Source organism: Artemia franciscana, chromosome 16, assembly GCF_032884065.1.
Source record: "Artemia franciscana chromosome 16, ASM3288406v1, whole genome shotgun sequence".
Classification (NCBI taxonomy): Eukaryota; Metazoa; Arthropoda; class Branchiopoda; order Anostraca; family Artemiidae; genus Artemia; species Artemia franciscana.
In genome coordinates, this window is record NC_088878.1 from 13,953,427 (window position 1) to 13,974,152 (window position 20,726).

At 35.9% G+C, this 20,726-nt stretch overlaps 2 protein-coding genes across 3 annotated transcripts in view; one reads left to right on the top strand and one right to left on the bottom strand.

Moving 5' to 3' along the window:
* LOC136037100 (uncharacterized) overlaps positions 1–738 on the bottom strand; it is a 66,760-nt gene extending 66,022 nt beyond the window's left edge. The window contains exon 1 of the mRNA XM_065719554.1: positions 639–738. The gene's annotated coding sequence lies outside the window, so the exon portion shown is untranslated. The remainder of the gene's footprint in view (positions 1–638) is intronic.
* Positions 739–5,519: 4,781 nt separating this feature from the next.
* LOC136037101 (glycerophosphocholine phosphodiesterase GPCPD1-like) overlaps positions 5,520–20,726 on the top strand; it is a 93,199-nt gene continuing 77,992 nt past the window's right edge. The window contains exons 1-2 of one of the 2 annotated variants that reach the window (XM_065719557.1): positions 5,520–5,739; positions 18,593–18,762. In XM_065719557.1, coding sequence (XP_065575629.1) covers positions 5,594–5,739; positions 18,593–18,762 — 316 coding nt within the window. In that variant the 5' untranslated portion in view covers positions 5,520–5,593. The remainder of the gene's footprint in view (positions 5,740–18,592; positions 18,763–20,726) is intronic. The other variant, XM_065719555.1, reaches the window with a different exon arrangement.

Consider the following 20,726-nt stretch of genomic DNA (forward strand, 5'->3'; position numbering starts at 1 on the left):
ATATTTTTAAAGGTCATCAAAGGTCAGGGCCCTCTAGAGGGAAAAGGAGTGGAGGTAGTTGCTTCAAAATACCTTCCTGGGACATAGGCCTACTTTAGTCTGTAGATTCATCTCTGAAAATTTCATTTTCTTAACCTAAACCCTTTCTGAGGTAGCAAGAAGTCAATTAACTAGAATTTTACCTTATATTGTTTAAACTATTTCAAATAGGCTAATAGGCTACATTTTTATTTAATTTTACAAAAAGAAAACAATGGCAAAACTAAATTTAATCAAAAAAAAACTGCAGAAACCTGTTTTGAAAAAGAGTTAAGACATATCAATGGAATAAAAATTATTAGGGATGAAGCCAGGACAATCAAGGGGGGTGGGATGTTGTCAGAAGTGACCATGATAATTGATAACAGCACCAAATAAGGAACCTAATCTTACTAATTTTATTTGTTTACCATATTTTACTTAAGAATTAGAAACCACTGAATACTTACTTATGTAGCTTATGTTATAGAATGCCTATGGAATATAGGCTATTCTTATGGGAAGTTTTGTCTTTATGAAACTGCTAGGCTACAAGGGCAAAATTAGGTCAATATGGGAGCTATCAAATGAGAAATTAAAACTTTAGAGTTTGAACACACCCACAAATATATTATGTCTAATACTTTTATTTAGATTTCGCTCAGCTAATATAGAATTATTGAGCTTTTTCAAAAGGCAAAATAAAGCATTAAGGAAGATTTAAATAGCTATGTAAGACTGCCAGTACGAAGTTTTGCCGAACTTCCGTCGCCTAAAATTTATAAAACGTCGTCTAATCTGTTTTCCGGTAAATTTGTTTTGGAAGACCCATGCAACTGCAACTATAGGCCTTTTTTGCGTCAACCAAAGAGACTGTTTGAACTCAACCCCTCGGTGTGGTTGAACTCAACCGCTGTTTTTGTGTGAAACAGTGTCAGGTTGTCATGAAGAGTGTTTTTGCGTGAAACAATTGACTGGTTGAACTCTGATTTAACCAGAACTGTCATTGCTTTTAACCGTAGGGTTCTACCATTTATATTTATTGGTTGAACTTATCAGGCGTAGATTTCAAATATAGGAATTTGTAGGCTATAAATAAGTTTATATAAAATAAGAATTATAAGCTGACAAATAGAATTTTAGCCACGCAAAAGTAAGCTTTGATTTTGTTTTTTCGTATTAGGGCTATTTGGATAAATGTTGGGTTATATCCTGCAATTTGAAGGAGTTTGAATTTTGGCATGAACCTTTACACTGAGGCTACGAGACTTGTGTCGATACTTGGAAATCTTTGTTTCATTCTTTTGATGCTCTAGGTTTGACCTTAGCTTGATAATTTGGGGCCAGAAATAAAACCTTGATGAAGCAAGACCCTAGTGGTCACAAAGCATTGTTAATCCAATTACTATTTTTACTAGATGCTTCTAGATGTTGTACATCTTCATCAGAACTCTTTACATTTCGGCCTTACCCTAAAGGGCTATGGATAAATTTTCAGGTCAAACTCTAGTTTGACTACTTTTTGCTACCTTAAAATAAGTTAGGTCAGGAAAATGGAATTTTCAGTATTGAATCAAGGATAAAAAATAGGTAAAACTCTAGTTTAGCTACTTTTTACTATCTTGGAAAGGGAATAGGTTAGAAGAATGAAACTCAGTAATTAATCCAGGGCCAAAAACATACTCTGGGAAGGTACTGGCAAGCTTCTATGTTCACCCTTTTCTGATTTCTAAGTCTTCGAAAATTGCTCACTCAACAGGTCTATAACTAAGCTACTGAAATTTTGACAAAACAAGATTTACCTTAATTTTTAATTATCAGTTTCTTTTACTCTGGCTTTAGTTTAGCTCTTAAAATGCAATTTCTTTTATTTGAGTAGCATTTTAAGCCATATCAATGTTTTTTTTTTCAAAATTCAGGAAACGTATTTGCATATCTTTAAAACCTTATAAAGTGGGATTGAGGAAAGGTGTGAAACTGAAACCAGTTTTTTATACTTCATGCAAGCAGACCTTCCCAGGACATACTTTAGCCTTTAGACCCATCCCTGAAAGTTTTTTTCTAATCCAAACCCCTGGTGCTCTTTTACACATTGTATAAATATAAATTGTGAAGAAATGCCTGGCCCCTTATTTAAAAGAATGGGCTAAAAGTCTTGGAAGTATCTTATAACAAATACATCTGATACAGTTTAATTTTGCTGATTATTTGATTTGCAAGAAATGCGTCCCTTCTGTTGTAAAGAGTTTTAGATAGATTCTAATCTAACCATGGGCGTATTGCTGTTGTTAATGGTTTTGCTTAAATGTGTGTTTGGAAAACAAATAGCAAATGTAAATTTGTTTTTTTTTATTATTTTAAGACTAGAATATCATAAAGCTAAGCATTCACATTGCTGGCTGTATCTTAAGTAAATACAATCCCTGATGGAGTTTTGTTGATACCTGTCTTAAAAATAATTTGTCTAAATAAAATATAATGTTTATGAGACAGCAGAGAAAATGGCAACAACCATGACTTGAGTTTTTTTTCAATATTTTCTTTTTTCAAACAATAGTCCTCTGGTCATAGTTGTGTTCCTTGCTAAGTCGTTGGCACCCTGGGTTGGGAATCCTTTGTCCAAGGGGCACAGGTTTAATTCCTGGCATTGTCAGTTTATTTGGTTTTCACCAGCTAGGCATTCCCCATGCTAGTTTGCATCTTAAGTAAATCCAATCCTTGATGGAGCTTTGTTGACACATGCTTTAAAATTATTTGTCTAAGTAAATTATGATGTATATTGAAGATTAGTGAAAATGGCTGTAAATCCATCTTGGCTTTTTTTCAATATTTTCTTTTTTTTAAATAGTTGTTTTACACTGGTCATAATGGTGTTCCTGGCTAAGTGGAAATCACTCTCAGTTAGAAATCCTTTATCTTTGGGGTGCAGGTTTGATTCCTGGTATTGCCAGTTTAATTGTTTTGAATGGGGGTCAGTGTTACTCAGTAATTTCAGACAGATTTAAACCAGCTCTAAATGGGCAAACGGAGAAATGTGGAAAAGTTAAGCAGGGAGGGTGTACAGAAGCACAGGATTTCTGGCCCCCAACCCTTCATTTCAATTCTTGGCCAAAGGGTCACAAAGTGGAAATTAGCACTGCCAGTTTAGACCTTGATGTGTCAGTGCTGCCATACTTATTTACTTGCATATTGGTATTGATTTTGCACACATTTTATTTTCGTGGATTTCCAAAATCATTTAGACAATCAGCTAACAGTCTCAAAGCACAATTAGCATTGAATTGCAAATTCAATTTGCTTTATAGCAAATAGCAAATTGAATTTGCAAATTCAATTTGCAAATTTTATAGCAAATCTTTATTGTAGTGTATAATGTAGATATTTTAAAGCAATCAGTCATTAAGATTTCCCATTTAGTATTATCAAGTTTTTGGGTAGTAAACCTTTTTAATTACCTTAAAATATTTATTTAGGTCCCTTACCATTGGCTGCCCTTTATGTTACACTTGGTAATGATTTAAATATACTGTGGTCACTAAGAATTTTGATAGTCCAACCTATTTTACCATCTTAAGGTTGTTTAAAAAGGTGTAAGAAAATATTTAAGTACTGACTTAGCCACAGAAAACTTCTAAATATAATATAAAAATGTAAGCCAGATGGTCCTTACTTTGGCCATATCTGCAGAAGTACTAATGAGAGTGTGGGTCATTTGATGTGTGTGTAGAATTGAGTGAGATGAGAAATGAAGCGTAGGTTTGATGAGAGATGGCCGGTGAATGTGATGAGGGATGAATGTTTGCGAGATTTTACTTCTGACATTTCTATCCAACTTAAACTGAAAGGGACAGCATCAGATACAAGTGACCTTCCAATTACCCTATATAGCAAAAGAAAATCATGCAGCTAGGCTATGCTTTATTTCAATCCCCCTCCTAATGTGCAGACATCATGCAGGCTGTTCATGACAAAGGGACATATCTTTTTATATCCTGTATTCGAAGATTTTTGTGTGTTTGCTAAAGTTGATTTGTGATTCGTTCTAACAATTAGTCTTCAGAAGATAATTCTTCTAATAATTGAAGTTTCTGTACCAATGGTTGTTTCTAAGCAGTAAAATAAATATTTTATGTCGGATGCTCATCATAAAATAGAAGTTCTCCAGCTCAAAACAAAGCTAGAGTCATCTGAAGTTTTGCCTTGATAGCAGTCTCTTGTTTGCTGAGCACCGAAAACGACCAAAAGCAGTAATCTGCAGTCCACTCAGATAGTCAGTTACTGTCTAATATAGTTAGCTGCACAACGCTACATAAGGATCAATGTATCTTAGGTTCTTGAGTGCTTCATTGTTGCTAGGAAAGTATTCCATAAGGAGATGGCAAGAAAAAGCCTTCAAGTATAGACAGGGCTCACTAGGCGGGGTGTTGGTAGCAATCCGTTTCCGGTCGACTCCTTTCTTCCAATAAGATACCGAAGCAGCGGTAAGACAACTGCTAACTTGTTGAATTTACTTCTTGCATGTGCAAGCGGACAACTTTTGCTTAACCCGGTTAATTCGGCAAAAATTATCTGAACAAACAGGAGAGTTCTTTAGCGACTGGTAAAAATTCACAGCAGGCTGTTGTGTCTCCTCTCCGACTATTATGAGTGACCCACATTGGAAAAAAATAGTCTAGTAACAGACTTATGAAGCAGTTTCACAGAAGAGACCCTTTAAAGTGGATTTTGACTTTTGTACTGCGCAAGCAAGCTCTTACCCCCAACTAATCAGAAGTAGCTCCACACTTTTTAGGGTAAAGATGTACTCTACTTCCCATAACTCCTGTGAATCAGAGGCACCATTTGGACCAAATCTTGGGGTGGGCATGAACTCCATCTTGGCCTCCCCCCAACTCACTTCGTGTCGCGTATTCATCTAGGAAATGGGCATTTGACTGAGCTCGATAATTTTATTATGTATCTTACCTACTTCCAAAGTTTACAATGATTAATAGCAAATAGCGTAATTACCCCAAGGGTCGTCAAGTAATTATGCTCTTTGGTTAATAGGCGTGAAGTAATTTCAAATCAATTGGACATAATGGATTATGCTGGATATAATGGATTATTATGGCCGGCAAAGGGCCCTTTGTGGTGGAAGCTTGGGCCCCCCTTGAAAATCTGGGGTGGGCATCTGCCCACCCCTGACCCCCCAAATGGCGCCTCTGCTGTGAATCGATGTTGTCACCCTATGCAGCAATATCTGTAATTTAAAAAAATAAAAAGAGATTCGAGTGACAAGCAACAGTGGTAGGTTTACTTTATGGAAAACAAAAGAAAAGAGAACCAGACAGAGAAAAGGAAGGGAAAAAAAGGGAAAAAGGTTGCGGAACTCATGTTGATTATCCTGCTATAGAAAAATCGAAGCTTAATCGGTGCGCGCGCGGCGTTAACCGCGTGTGCCATAAATTTCTGGAAAAAATAGATGATATTTAGTTAATTTTTCCCACTCGCATCTAGTAAATTCTTTCTGGTGGAAATGGCAACACTGTGTGACGATAATAAAACTTTGTAGAAGGATTCTAAAAAATAAATCATGGAAAGATTAGCATGGCGATTTTCTGTTTCTGTTAAAGAGAATGATGGTGAAGCAGTGGGAATTGTTGGGAATATTGAAAACCTTGGAAATTGGTTTCCTGATAATGCTCTATTGTTATCGAAGTCTCCTGGAACCAATTACCAGTAAGTTCAGATGTTTTAGGCCAGGCTATTATCTTAAATTGTTCTTGCCAGCAGTAGGATGATCCTGTATTCACTGGTTAGTGAAGATTAGGTAACATTCTAGTTTAAATACTCTTCACTCTCTTGGAAAAGGGTTAAGTTAAGAAAATGGAACTTTCAGTTATGAATCATGGGCCAAATACCTACTCTGGGAAGATAGCCTATTGCAATGTTTCCATATTAATCTTCTTCTGATTTCTAAGTCTCTGAAATTTGTTTCCTTGACTGTTCTGAACTTAGTAAATTTTTCATTGTTCATATTTTTGACTTACAAATAAAGTTAACATAGCCTACCACTCAATGCCTTTTTATCAGTTAATGGTAAAATTCTAGTTTAGTGACTTCTTGCTATCTTGGAAAGGGGTTAGGTTAGGAAAATGAAGCTTTCAGAGATGGGCCTACAGGCTAGGGCATGTCTTGGGAATGTATTTTAAAGTACCCACCTCCACTCCTTCTCCCTCCAGAGGACCCAGAAATTCACCTATGTGACAGGTCTAGGCTATACCTATTGAAATTTGGCAAAACAACATTTTACCTCAATTTTCAGTTACCAGTTGCTTTTTCTCTTCCTTTAGTTCTGAAAATGCAATTCCTGTTATTTGATTAGAATTCTGAGCCATATTAATGTTTTTTTTTTCAAAATTTAGGAAATATATTTGTATAGCCTATCTTTAAAACCTAATAAATTGGTATTGAGCAAAGTTGTGAAGCTGAAAACAATTTTGTTGTGCTTCATTCAAGCAGAAGATTTATTTTGCAAGGTTTTACTTTTATAACCCACATATTTTGAAAGGTCATCAAAGGTCAGGACCCTCTAGATGGAGAGGTGTAATGCTCTTAGGTCACTGGGTTTGCTGTGCCTGAAGACTGTACTAGCCCAACAGTCAACTGCCTGGTGTGAATCTTTTTTGGGGGGCCTTAACACTTGTTAAGGCGAGCCAGCCAGGTTTGAAACACTCAGTGCTAGCAGCTGCAGGCATAGATAACTACAACACCACAGTCAATCCCAAATGCCTAGACAAGTATGCATTGGTTCTGACCAAGTTCAAACTAAGGAAATCCAAGGTTCTCTTTCAACTACTGTATTAACTGAAAATACAGGACAAGCACAATACAACCATTAACATTTATAAAGATGCTCAACAAAACCTAAATCACACTTACTTATGCTATATCCTTTTTAGATGACAATTGACTTAAGAACAACAAAAGCTAGAAAACTTTACTTTTTATACTTTCCCAAAAAACCACATTTTTCCAGCCAAGGTATTTTTTTGTGGTTGAATGACATGCATCAAATTGGCTAAAACTCAATAAAGATTTATTAATTAGATTTTTGAAAAGGAATGGTTTTTAACATTTAATCAATAATAGTTTATATTCATTTACTTATGCTTATTACAGAGGGAGTGGAGGTATGTACTTCAACATACCTTCCTGGGACATACTTTAGCATATAGTCTCATCCCTGAAAGTTTCATTTTCCTAACCCTTTCCAAGATAGCAAGAAGACACTAAACTAGAATTTTTCTGCAATTATTATATTTGTAAAGAACATAAGAAAGGTGTCAAGTGGCATGTTCACTTTATTTGTAAGTTTATTTGTAATTTTAGGCAGTTTTTGAGCTCTTAAAAATGACAAATTTTCAAAAAATTTTGACAGTTCATATAACTGACTTACCAATAAAGTGAACATACCACTTGATGCCATTCTTTATGTTCTTTATGAATATAATCCAGTTTCAAAAATTGCAGGGAGGTATATGGACCAACACCCAGTCCTTTCACCTCTTTGACTTCTTCTTCAGAAAAACTAGCCACTGGAAGCACTATTCTCCTCCAGTCAGCAAAAAATGAATACACTCAATTATAAGTGCAATAATGCACTGGTATTGATTGTGGGAAGTGCAAGTACCTGAGCTACCTGTCCCCAGCAGTTTAAGGCCGCTAGGCCAGCTGGTACCAGTATGGCTCTTTCTACTCATTCCTGCTCTCTTCTGGGCGATCAAAAACTGTAGATAAATCACATACTTTTAAAACTGACTTCTTCAAGCTTTAATTGTTACTAAACCATTAACATTTATAAAGATGCTCAACAAAACCTAAATCACACTTACTTATGCTATATCCTTTTTAGATGACAATTGACTTAAGAACAACAAAAGCTAGAAAACTTTACTTTTTATACTTTCCCAAAAAACCACATTTTTCCAGCCAAGGTATTTTTTTGTGGTTGAATGACATGCATCAAATTGGCTAAAACTCAATAAAGATTTATTAATTAGATTTTTGAAAAGGAATGGTTTTTAACATTTAATCAATAATAGTTTATATTCATTTACTTATGCTTATTACAGAGGGAGTGGAGGTATGTACTTCAACATACCTTCCTGGGACATACTTTAGCATATAGTCCCATCCCTGAAAGTTTCATTTTCCTAACCCTTTCCAAGATAGCAAGAAGACACTAAACTAGAATTTTACTGCAATTATTATATTTGTAAAGAACATAAGAAAGGTGTCAAGTGGCATGTTCACTTTATTTGTAAGTTTATTTGTAATTTTAGGCAGTTTTTGAGCTCTTAAAAATGACAAATTTTCAAAAAATTATGACAGTTCATATAACTGACTTACCAATAAAGTGAACATACCACTTGATGCCATTCTTTATGTTCTTTATGAATATAATCCAGTTTCAAAAATTGCAGGGAGGTATATGGACCAACACCCAGTCCTTTCACCTCTTTGACTTCTTCTTCAGAAAAACTAGCCACTGGAAGCACTATTCTCCTCCAGTCAGCAAAAAATGAATACACTCAATTATAAGTGCAATAATGCACTGGTATTGATTGTGGGAAGTGCAAGTACCTGAGCTACCTGTCCCCAGCAGTTTAAGGCCGCTAGGCCAGCTGGTACCAGTATGGCTCTTTCTACTCATTCCTGCTCTCTTCTGGGCGATCAAAAACTGTAGATAAATCACATACTTTTAAAACTGACTTCTTCAAGCTTTAATTGTTACTAAACAATATTTCTCTTCTTTAAGATATCAATTGATGCCTTAAATAACTTACAATCAATATCCCAGGACAGGTTAGAATCCAGGATAGCTGTATAAGTATTTGGAATCTTAGCCAAGGAGCAGAAATGCTTTAGAGCAATAGTCTCCTCACTCTGAGCCTGGCAATCAAATAATACATGCTGGATAGTTTCATCTGCTGAAAAGCAGAATTGGCATAAAGGGGAATGATGTAGCTTCCAATTAAATAACAAGCTATTTAGAAGTAGATCACCTGATTTCAGCCAGTAATATAGCACTGTATTTAATCTTGTATGAAATGGAGATAAAATTAATTAATATAATAATAACTTCTACCACAAATTCAAATTTTAGCACTTTTTGAGCTCTTAAAAATGATGAATTTTAATTAAACTATGACTTATTGCTCATTTTCCACAAAATAATACTATATTTTCTCAGTACTAGGCCTATCTATTCCATCATTTTTGAAAAAATAATGCTACATTTTCTCAGTGCTGAAATTATTTATAATAAAGCTAGGTTAGGTCAAAAAGTGCTTAAATTTGAATTTAAGGTAGAAGCAATTATTATATTTGTAAAGAGCATAAAAAAAGGCATCAAGTAATATGTTTACGTTATTGGTAAGCGAGTAATATGAACTGCTATAATTTTACCTATTTTTCCCTATGCTTTTAGGGTTAGGCTATATAAAACTAATGCTTTACTGAAAACACAAAAGTCAAAAGTTCTGCTAGCCTAATAGCCCCAAAAAAGTGATTTCCTTGTTGTTCAAGGTGGGGGACTGTAATTTCCCTGTCTATTGTTTTTGATTATTCTGATTCCAACAGTACACTTTTCATTTTGATCTGATGCCATTTTTGAGTGGTTTCAGGTTTTTTCTTTTTGAAATCACTGTAAATTTCTTTTCACAATAAATTTTTACTTTTAAGACAAACCGAAATAATAGTCACCATTCCTGAGTGAGTGTCAGATGGCAATTTTTCTTCCACAAGGCAATTTTTTTCAAAACATGTTCTTTAACTTTTGGTTACTATGGACTGTTGTTTGCTGTTTACTAGGTTTTCAAGTACCCCTTTCCAACCCATTTCCAAGGTAGCAAAAAGTAGCTAAACTAGAATTTTACCAAAGATTGTGTGCTGACTGATCAGGTGAGTCCCAAAATAATTGCCTCAGGTTTTTGCACCATTCTTTATCAACTGATGATTTGAATGACTCAATACTGGCACAAGAGATTGTTTCCTGGTCTAACAAGCTCCATAGATTCGCCACCCAATTAAAAAAGCTTATACTATGTAACCTTGAGTTGACAGGCTTCTTGAAAAGTTTTGATCATGTCTTCTTGTCCTTGAAGAGACATTTGAGATAAGTTCTTTATGGTTGAGCACCTTGAATGCCATAATCATATCCACTCTCTATCAGCAATAAGTCCATGAGGGTAAATTTTCTTTTCCAAGCTGGGAGGGGTAAGGAATGCTATAGAAACCTTGGATGCATTTAGTTGTATGCCTCTGAACTGATTCAATAGTTTCTTGATCAGATTTGTTAATTGGCTTGGCAATGCACATGCCAAACTCTAGCTTATATCAAATTAAACCTTTAAAGAGCTTTGAAACAACTGAGGAATGGCTACTGAAAGTTCTCTTAAATGTACTGAGAGTCTGACTGGCCTTTGCTGCCATAGTCTGGGCATGGAAACTAAACTTTTATTACCAGTGTGGATAACCTTGCATTTCTGGATGTTGAACTTCAGCTTCCAAGTCACTGCCCAGCAAGTAAATGACTCCAAGTCTGATTAAATGGTTTTGGTTTTCCTGAATTTTCAACTAAACAAATTACCTTTGAATCATCTGCATAGAGGCTTATTTTATTTTTGATGTTACAAAGTGGATCATTTATGAAAATATTAAATTAAGTTGGGCCCAGGACTGTGGCTTTACTCCACTTCTTACTTCCACAACATCAGAGAGAAATGATTGTCCATTATCCCCAATCACTTTAACTGCTTGTTTTCTATTACTAAGCTAAGCATCACCCATTCAGTAGTTTCTGTATTAATGCCAATAGCTTCTTGCTTAATATGCAGTTGCCTGTGGCACACCTTATCAAATGCTTTAGCAAAGTCCAGCAAAACTGTGTCAACTGGGTAACCCTCATCTATAAGTTTAGTGACATATTCATATGCATTGATAAGGTTGGGCTCAATTGATCTAATGAAACAAAAAGTATGTTGGCATGGGGACAACATCTTATTTTGAGTTAGTTGTTGAATGACTATGGAGTTGACTATGCTTTTGAGTATTTTTCCCACAGCAGAGGCGATACCAATTGGTCTATAGTTAACTGCCTCATCTCTGTTGCCTCCTTTCCATGCTGGGGTAATATTTGCTAAATTCCACTCTGCAGGTATACACTTTAAATCTAGAGACTTCCGGAAAAGCTGAGTAAAAGGAAGAGACAGTTCAGCATGTTCTTCTTTGAGGAGTAAAGGGGAAATGGCATCTGGCACAACTGATTTGTTTGGGTTCAGATTTTTAAGGCAGGCTTCAAGGTTAACTCTATTGATGTAGTTGTTATTGTCAGAGATTTGACATGTTCAACCAATAGGTCATATACATCCCTATCACTCAGTTATTCTGTGCCTTCTGTAATCACTAGCTTGTTCGGGTGTCACTTCAGTCAATATTCATTTAACCAGATCCTGTATCACTTATATTGCTATTGGTAGGGGGTTATTCACCTGCAGCAAATGATTACATTGAAAAACGGGAATCAGAATAATGCAGCTGTGCTTTTTCTTATAGCAATTAAAATACTTATAGAATTAAAGTGAATTATACAAATTTACATTATACCTGTCCATATACCAAAAAAATCTAAACATATATGACGTAGTTAATAAAAACAGATAAAATATTGACAAGTCTAAAATGAACTATTATAGGGAGTTAAAAAACTATCTTATAGGGAATGAACTAAACCAGTAGTCTTAACAAATCTACCTAAAAGGTTTTTGCTTAGTCATCAAGCCCAAGGAAGAGTTGTGTGTTGTCTCAGAACAGAATGCCTTCTCATAACATTTCCTTAGCGCTTCCCTCTCTTTTTCAGATTTTCTACTGTTGAAAATGAAGTGACATATGTTTTAATATACTCCATATGTGTTGCAATTGGAGGATGGGGCCATTTTTAATGGAATATCATTTATTTTGTCTTAGCATGGCCACATCTAAAACAGAAGAGGCATGTTAAAAGGATGCAAGATTTGTATTTCTTTTGCTGGCTGCTTATAATCATAGAGATCTAGGAGCTGGATATGAGAAGAATAAAGCCAAGCATCTTTTTCTTTGTTTGAAATGATTAGAGACAGGAATTCAGGACCATTAATAGGAGTTCGAGCGATCAGACCCAGTTGGGAGGCTGGTTTTGTAACCTGGTCTGCTAATTCATTTCCTGTTATACCACAGTGTGCTGGAATCCCTATGAATAGAACTGATATACCCTTTCTTACTAGTTGTGGAACCCAATCTTTAATCTCAATGGCGACATTTCTTGCTTGATGTTGCTGGTGTGAAAGGTAATTTCAGAGCTGACAGCAAGTCAGTGCAGACAATATACTTCTGATGTTTGATCTCTGTTAGGCTTGATGAGAAAATTTCCATAAGCTGCAGATCCCTGCATATGCTCTGGAGAGAAAACTCTCAGGTTAGGGGGTACATGGTAGGAAAGAGACAGGCTCTGTGAAGGTATAACTACTGCACAAATACATTTTTTTTTTTCATTTTTGAGCTATCTGTGTAAACTTGGATGTAGTCCTGATATTCTGCCAACTTTCCCAGGAATATAGTTTTCATCACTGCTTGGGTTGGTTATTCTAAAGATGAATTCTGATCTTAAGAATAATCAATTCCCCAATTCCTTTTTAGGCCCTTGGAGAATCATCATCCACATTAACAGTCAGCCTGCCATTCTCCATGAATTCTTCCATGCCAGGAAGTCAAAGGAATCCCTGCAAAAATGACATATCTGTTGGTTTAAAGCAGACATCAGGGTTGGGGTGGATAATGATTTCTTTGTAGATAATGTGGTTCTTGAGTCATCTTCTTTGCAAAATATCTTGCAAGGAGATATTTTCTTCTGGAGTTAAGAGACTGGATCTTCATTTCACAGCATATAGGTGCAATGGGAGTTGATTTTAGGCCACCAAAAGCTCTTTGGAAGATTGCATGGAGGGTAGTGTCAAGTTTCTTCAGGAGACATTTCTTAGCAGATCCATATGTAAATGATCCATACTCTATCATGGATATCACCACTGACTTAACAATATTTGAAGCAAAAGGCTGTGGGGGTTTGCTTTTTGTCTAGGGCAGAGAGCATTAAGAAAGTCACAATTATTCATCACTTATTTTGCTCTGTTGTGTAAGACTTGCAATATTAGAAAATATTATCCTTTAAGGGCCAGTCACACATGACTTTTTTGCACCAAATTACAAAGAAAACTACTACTGCAATTTGAGCTTGAAAATTTTTCTAGTTTTTAATGCTGATTTACAAAACACCTCCAGATTTCATCATGGTCATGAATAAAAGTTCTTCCTGAGGTGTTACAATCCTCAGTTGTTTCATTCTCTTCAGAAGAAAAATCAAAAGGACTAAATTGAAATCAGTCATGCAACTATTGATAAACTGCAAGTTGTTGCAAGTTGCTGCTATTTTTTTTTGCAACTTAGCTGCTGAAATCAGTGCCAAAAAGTTACATGCGTCTAGCCCTTTACATTATATGATATTCTGCTTTGGCCTGAAACTTACTTTTATTACCTGTCAATATATTTCAAACCCATTACGTTGAATTTAGGTTGTTATTTACCTTGTTGATTCAATGGAAAAAAAAATATGTATCTGACACTCCTACATATTTACACTGAGAAAGTATAACTTTATGTGATAATAAATCAGAGATATGATTTATCTTCATATCTTATAATGGTTCAACTTTAAGATTCCATGCCTGAGATTAGTTGGCGTTTTCCAAGCTTAGGCTTAACCTTAATTTGTTTGTCCATGACCAGGATCCACTGTTTACTATATGTCCATTAGAAATTATTTGTATTGTCAGTATTCAAGCTAAGTGCTTACTTATTAAGATAATTTAGATAAATCTAATGGTGATACAAACCCCTTTCTAGTTTGTATCATAAATATTTTTAGTGACTTAACTTTAGCTGTCCAACTACTGGGCATCTCTTCTTAGACCTTGGTAGTTGTTCACATTCATTCCTCCTTTGAAGGAAATACTATAATTTTAAAACACTAGTAGCATACTATTTATTTCCCTATTCACCACTCTTGATGAATAAAATCCTTCCTACAATGGTAGTTGTCATCCCTCACCCCTTAGCTTATTTACAAAGCTCCAAAAGACAAGAACACTATCATAACACAATAATAACTTTATAATATGCTGAAAATTAATCATGTTTTTATGTTTCTTTCCATTTCAATTCATGGTGTAGGCTATTGGCTCTTCTAAAGTAAAGTTTGCAATAACAAAATAGATATACCATTTGATTTACCAATGAATGCTCTTTCAAAATATTATGATTGTTTCTGTTACAATTCTGCCTCACCTACTCATTAAAAGTGCCAGCCATAGCTCTAAATAGTATGTTACCTATGTTGTATTAATGCTTGAATCATTGTATCTCTTTGTTAATTGAATTGTTCAAAGATGATGTAAAACATATGTTAAAATGAAAAGCAATTTAATGTATGACCAGTAGAAGTAATTCGTCATTTGGCTCATTTTCAGTAAGGCATTTTTCTCTTTTATGTTCTGTGTTGGTTTATAAAAGGCTTTTTCTATTTCATTCAGTTTAGTCATAGTAAATTTACATTCTAAGGCAAAAACAAGATAAAGCAAGATAAACCAAAAACAAGATTTAAAAATAAATGAACCATTCTATTCCTCATTTCATGATTTTTATTAACATAATAATTAACACTGTTGTACATGCATTCAGCACATGTATTCCAATCCTCCTCCCCCTCCTCATGGGACAGATGTTGCATCAGGCTGCAAATAGAAGTTTGCTGATCTTGTTGGTTTGCGTTCTATTACGGCACATGAAAAGTCAACCATACTTGAAAAATGTGAGCGAGAGAACAACATAATAGTCAGTGAGTTTGACGTTTACACGGAATTATGGAAGATCAAACCGAATACATCTTCATACCCTGTTGAATTACGTGCCAAACTGCTACTTGAATATGCAGCCTTCATAGCATTACCACTATCCAGCATCATTAACGAGTGTTTTGCTTCTGGCTATTTCCCGTCACAGTGGAAAAGGGCCTATATTAGAATTATTCCAAAAAGCGCGCTCCTAATGCATGCGACGATCTCCGCCCGATCTCACTTACACCTTGTTTGGCGAAAGTAACTGAGGCCTTTATACTCAAGTTTCTTCTGAAACAAATTCATGGGCGTATTGATAAATTCCAGTACGGTGGACTCCCCAAGTGTAGTACTACAATCTACCTAGTACGGATGTTTGACTGTGTCCTCCAATGGCTTGAAAAAGGTAGCTGTTTCGTCTACATTTGCGCAGTCGATTTCCGAAAGGCCTTTGACCTAATCCGCCACCTGACTGCAGGCATGAATCTCCAGGAAATGGGGGCTAAACGACGCACCCTTGGCCTTGTACTTGACTTCTTAACTGGCCGAAAAAAAAGTCTTTGCACTCCACGAAAACGATTCGGACTCATCATGGTCAGATACTTCTTGCGGGGCCCCAACAAGGCACGAAATTAGCTGGAATAATTTTCCTGGCTGTAATTAATTCCCTACTTAATCATCACGACGACCGTTACAAGTTTGTAGATGATCTGTCCATAGTGCTCGCTTACCTGGTCGAAAACACTATCATAACAAAGCAGTTTTCAGACCAGTTATTTGATCAGCTAAAGACCGAATGCTCAAGTCATGATCTTACCATTAACGTAGCCAAGTCGAAGATAATTCGTTTCAACCCTCTGAAGCGGAATATAGATATGCCTCTAGTCCCTTTCACGATTGTGAACGAAATAAAAATCTTAGAAACTTTCACTAGTGACTGTAGTTTCAGTGCCCATATTAATTTAACCGTCCACAAGGCTAATGCAAGCCTTCAGACACTTACCAAAATGAGGCGTTTTGGGTGTGATACTGAAAGTCTTCTCCATGCCTACATTTGTTATGTTCGCCCGTTGCTTGAGTACGCGTACCCGGTGTGGGGTCCATGTGCTATCCGCACAGCGTACCTATTATGCGACATATTTTGCGTCCAGAAGAGAGCAACAAGGATTATACTCCGAAACTGTGACATACCTTATGATCAAGCCCTCACTAAATTAAATTTATCTCCACTTAAAGCCCAGCTTGAACACCTTATTCAGCAATTTGGAAAATCCGTCCTAGCCAATAAGAGCCACCGATCAATACTACCCGAACCAGCCCCTCCCAATAGCCGAACTCAGTTACAAAATAAACTTGTACCCCCTAAAGTACGAACTAATCGTTACTCCAACTCATTTGTGCCTTTCTTCACACCCATTTTTAATGCTGAGTCGTAGTGTGTGATTTTCGTTTAAATGTATGATTTTTGTGAAAAAACTGAATTTAGCTATGCTATGATAGTTTTTAAATATACCGATCTCTCTCTCTCTCTCTCTCTGTCTCCCCCCCTCTCTCTCTCTCTCTCTCTCTCTCTCTCTCTCTCTCTCTCTCTCTCTCTCTCTCTCTCTCTCTCTATTGTGTTTGTTTTTCATCAACAATTGGCTCATAGTGCCATTTTGAAAAAAGATAAAAAAATGATTTGTTTTATCTAATACATTAATTTATTATAGGTGACTTGCAATATCAGTATTGCATGGAATATTGAACACAGTGGTATGTCTGTATAATATTTTTCATAGCCATAAAAGTATGGAACAAGGTGTCACCTTGAGGGCTCAAAAAGAATTTTGCAATTTTAGCAATTAGTATATTTAGAAAGCGTGTTGAAAGACTCCTCAATCTATTTGTTCATATTTTAGCTTGTGAATTGGAGACAGTCCCATAGTATTGGCTATAAGCTATTAAAGAGTTGTGTGCTAGCTATATATCAAATTTCAAGATCCATGATCAGTTTGAAACTCACAGCCCTAAGTCCTTTGCCCAAGAGGAAATTAATATCTTAAGATGTTTGCCAAAAATGGCAAGCACACTCTTTTTTCTAATAAACTGAAAACTTATATTCTCAAGTCCTTAGGCTAAGCGGACCCCAGTACAGAAGGACTATTTTCCTATATGGATTTAAACTTCTGCCAGTTTTTGGCCCAAGGAGACCCTTGTACACAATCGAAAAAAAAAAAAAAGCAAAATACCGGTTGCCAGAAAGTGCAACCAAAGCTTATATTCTTTGGATAGTTTGAAACTTGGCTCCTAGGTAAGAAGGACCTTAATATACTCAAATATGGAATTTGATGCAATAAGGCTAAGGAATCTCATAAAACATAAGTTTCAAACAGTTCGTAGTAACAAACTGTAGTAAGGAGCAACCCGGCTCAGTAGTAACCAAAACTCTAAAAAACAGAATTTGGTACCAATAGTAGTGTCAAAAGAATCACATTTTAATGTTGATTTTAAATATATAAGTTTCATTAAGTTTAGTCCTACCCATCAAAAGTTACGAGCCTGAGAAAATTTGCCTTATTTTAGAAAATAGAGGGAAACACCCCGTAAGTCATAGAATCTTGACGAAAATCACGCCATCAGATTCAGCGTATCAGATAACCCTACTGTAGAATTTTCAAGCTCCTATCTACAAAAATGTGGAATTTCGTATTTTTGCCAAAAGACTGAGCATGGATGTGTCTTTATTTGTTGTTTTTTTTCCCAGGGTTGATCATATCAACCCAGTGGTCCTAGAATGTCGTGAGAGGGCTCATTCCAACGAAAATTAAAAGTTCTAGTTCCCTTTTTAAGTGGCCAAAAAATTGGAGGGTACCTAGGCCCCATCTCACGCTCATTTTTTCCCCCAAAGTCACCCAATCAAAAACTTGAGATAGCTTTTTTGTTCAGCATAGTCGAAAAATCTAAGAACTATGTCTTTGGGGAGAACTGAATCCCGCATAGTACCCATGGGAGTGGCTGCAAGTTACAAACTGTTACCATTGTTTACATATAGTAATGGTTATTGGGAAGTTTACAGACGTTTTCAGGGGGACTTTTTCACGTTGGTGTGGGTGAGGGGAGGGGGTTGCGTGGGAGGATTTTTCCATGGAGGAATTTATCATGGGGAAAGAGAATTTCCATGAAAGGTGCACAGGATTTTCTAGCATTATTTAAAAAGAAACATTGAGAAAGTAGATAAAAAAGTTGTTTCAACTGAAAGCAAGCAGCAGCATTGAAACTTAAAACGAACAGAAAATATTACATATATAAGGTGCTCGTCTTCCCGCAATACTCTCCTCTTTACGCTAAAGTATTTTTAGTAATTTCAACTATTTATTCCACAGTTTTTGTGATTTGGGGGTTATTCTTAAAGAATTGGGACGAAATTCAAGCTTTAATGTAAAGAGCGAGGATTGACGAGGGGAAGAACCGCTCATATACCCCTTTCATATACGGAATAATTTTTGTGATACAGTAATTTTAGTAGCTCTAAGCAGACAATACAAGATTTACTTTTGGATTAAAGATAGGCTAGTAGTAAATACCTTTTTCAGATGTTTTGAAATTAGTAGTAATTCATTTTACAGAACTTGTGTTTGGACTGGGGAAATTGAATTGCCTGTTGGAGAAGAGATCGAGTATCGATACTTTACCTGTGTTGTCTTGGAAGAACATGTTGGTGATAACCAGACAAAGCATAAGGTTGTTGTCCGAAAATGGGAAACCAATCTGTTGCCTAGGAAGATTGTTGTTAAAAGTAAGACCAGTTCTCGTGATTTCGTTTGAAGAAAATGGTTTTCAGCCATTTTGCAGTATAAAATCAGTTTGTCTATCAAATATTTTGAGGCTTGCAAGCATATTTTACATCTTGATTGTCCACTTTATTGTTCATAGCCGCACTGGAGTATTTTTGTGTATTATTTAGTAGTTTGTGTATTATTAAAAAAATTTCAGAGTAGGATAACTGCTATTGCTGCAATGGTGTCTTGTCCCACGACCCCTCTAATGTCCATGTATAGCCATAGGTTACATACGGAAGTTTACTGATTTTGTTGGAATGACTGCATAAGCAAAAACTATGGGCGTGACTAATTTATTTTTTCTTAAATGTCGAACAAATGCGGCAACGTGTAAGCTGTAGTGCTTGTCTAAATAATTATGAAAGTGGCCAGTGATTCCATTAAATGACATCTTTATGTGATTGAAGATTTTGTCATCCTTTAAACTCAATTGACACTATTTATTGTATAGAAATTGAAATTTCTGACTGGTAGAAATGGACACTTGAACAATTGAAAAGGCTAAAGCACTTAACTTATTAGATTATTTCTCTCCCAGATGGATGACTCAGGAATAACCCAGTCATTATTCCATTGCTTGGCCAACTGTTCTTTTTCTACTGTCTTCTTGAATGCATGAAGAGGTGGTGCAAAAATAACACTTTCTCAAAGGTTATTCCACAAGTTAATACGTAATACTCTGAAGAGTTTATTAGAGATCCGTATGCTGGCTTATGGATTGAGGACAGACATAGTGTTCCCCCTAGGGCATTTTTCTATCCAGGTGGTAGAGGCCAGGTCTCTCATACAGCCGGTTTATTAGCTTATTTAAATTAATAACGCCGCCTATTTTATGCCTACACACTAGGACTGGTACTTTATTTTCTCATAATTCCTCAGGGTGTGGCTTGTAGCTGAGTCTGTGTGCAAAGTTTGGTGGCATTACCTTGAATATTTTTTGAGACTACCATGTCTTTTTCGAGTTGAGGCGTAACTAAAATTGAAAGATATTCTAATTTAAACGTTATAATTAACTTATAGGACTTAATCAGGGCTGCTGGAAGTGAATTGCCACTGCTGAATTTAGTTAGCCTGATGGTGAACTGTAATAGCTAAGTTCTTTTATCTTGAACTTTTTTCTTGAACTCCTTAGGTGTCGTGGAGTATCGAACTTGTTTAGCACATTGAATTATCTCCTAGAAATTTTGAGATCTGAGTTGTGTATCTCTTGATTTCCAGGAAATGTTTCTGAAAAAGCTAGTCTCGAAATCCCAAGCCGATTTTTGTGTTTTGTATTTTTTTTTCTTTGATGGAGTTGCTGATTCTTTTTTAATCTTCCGAAATGGATTATCTTTATAAGACCTGGGGCAAAAACTAGACTGAAATAAATCCACCTGTGATCTGACACAGGGGGGGGGGGGGCTCTTCTGAAATATTATCATCTGCTTATATATCAGAAAAGGTTACCAGATCTCAACCACACTTGATGGGAAGTCAAATCTAGCGTCTAAAAGGTTATTCACAATGTGATTTTACTAGCACCGATATTGAGTCAGTTCTAACTTATGCTAATCAGAATTTTTCATCGATTTTACAGCCAATTAGTAAATCCTTGGAAAAATTTGGCTTGCTCAAGTTAACGCTTGTCAAATCCCTGTACTAGTAAAATATCACTGTGAATGGTTCATAAGTTGTCCGTTTTGGATATCCATACACGATCTAATATATATTTATTGATGGGCCCCAACATTTTTTTCATCAGGACTTTTGCCAGAAGGGTTACCAGATATCAACTGAGCTTGGAGATAGATATGACCAAGTGTCTATTTATGCAGTTCAAAGGTCGATGGACCTATTCAGCGAAAGTGGGAAGTGGTGAGATGCTTATGTTTTGTCAGAAATAACGGTTATTGTCTAAATTGTGCCTCTTTGGAGTCCAGGA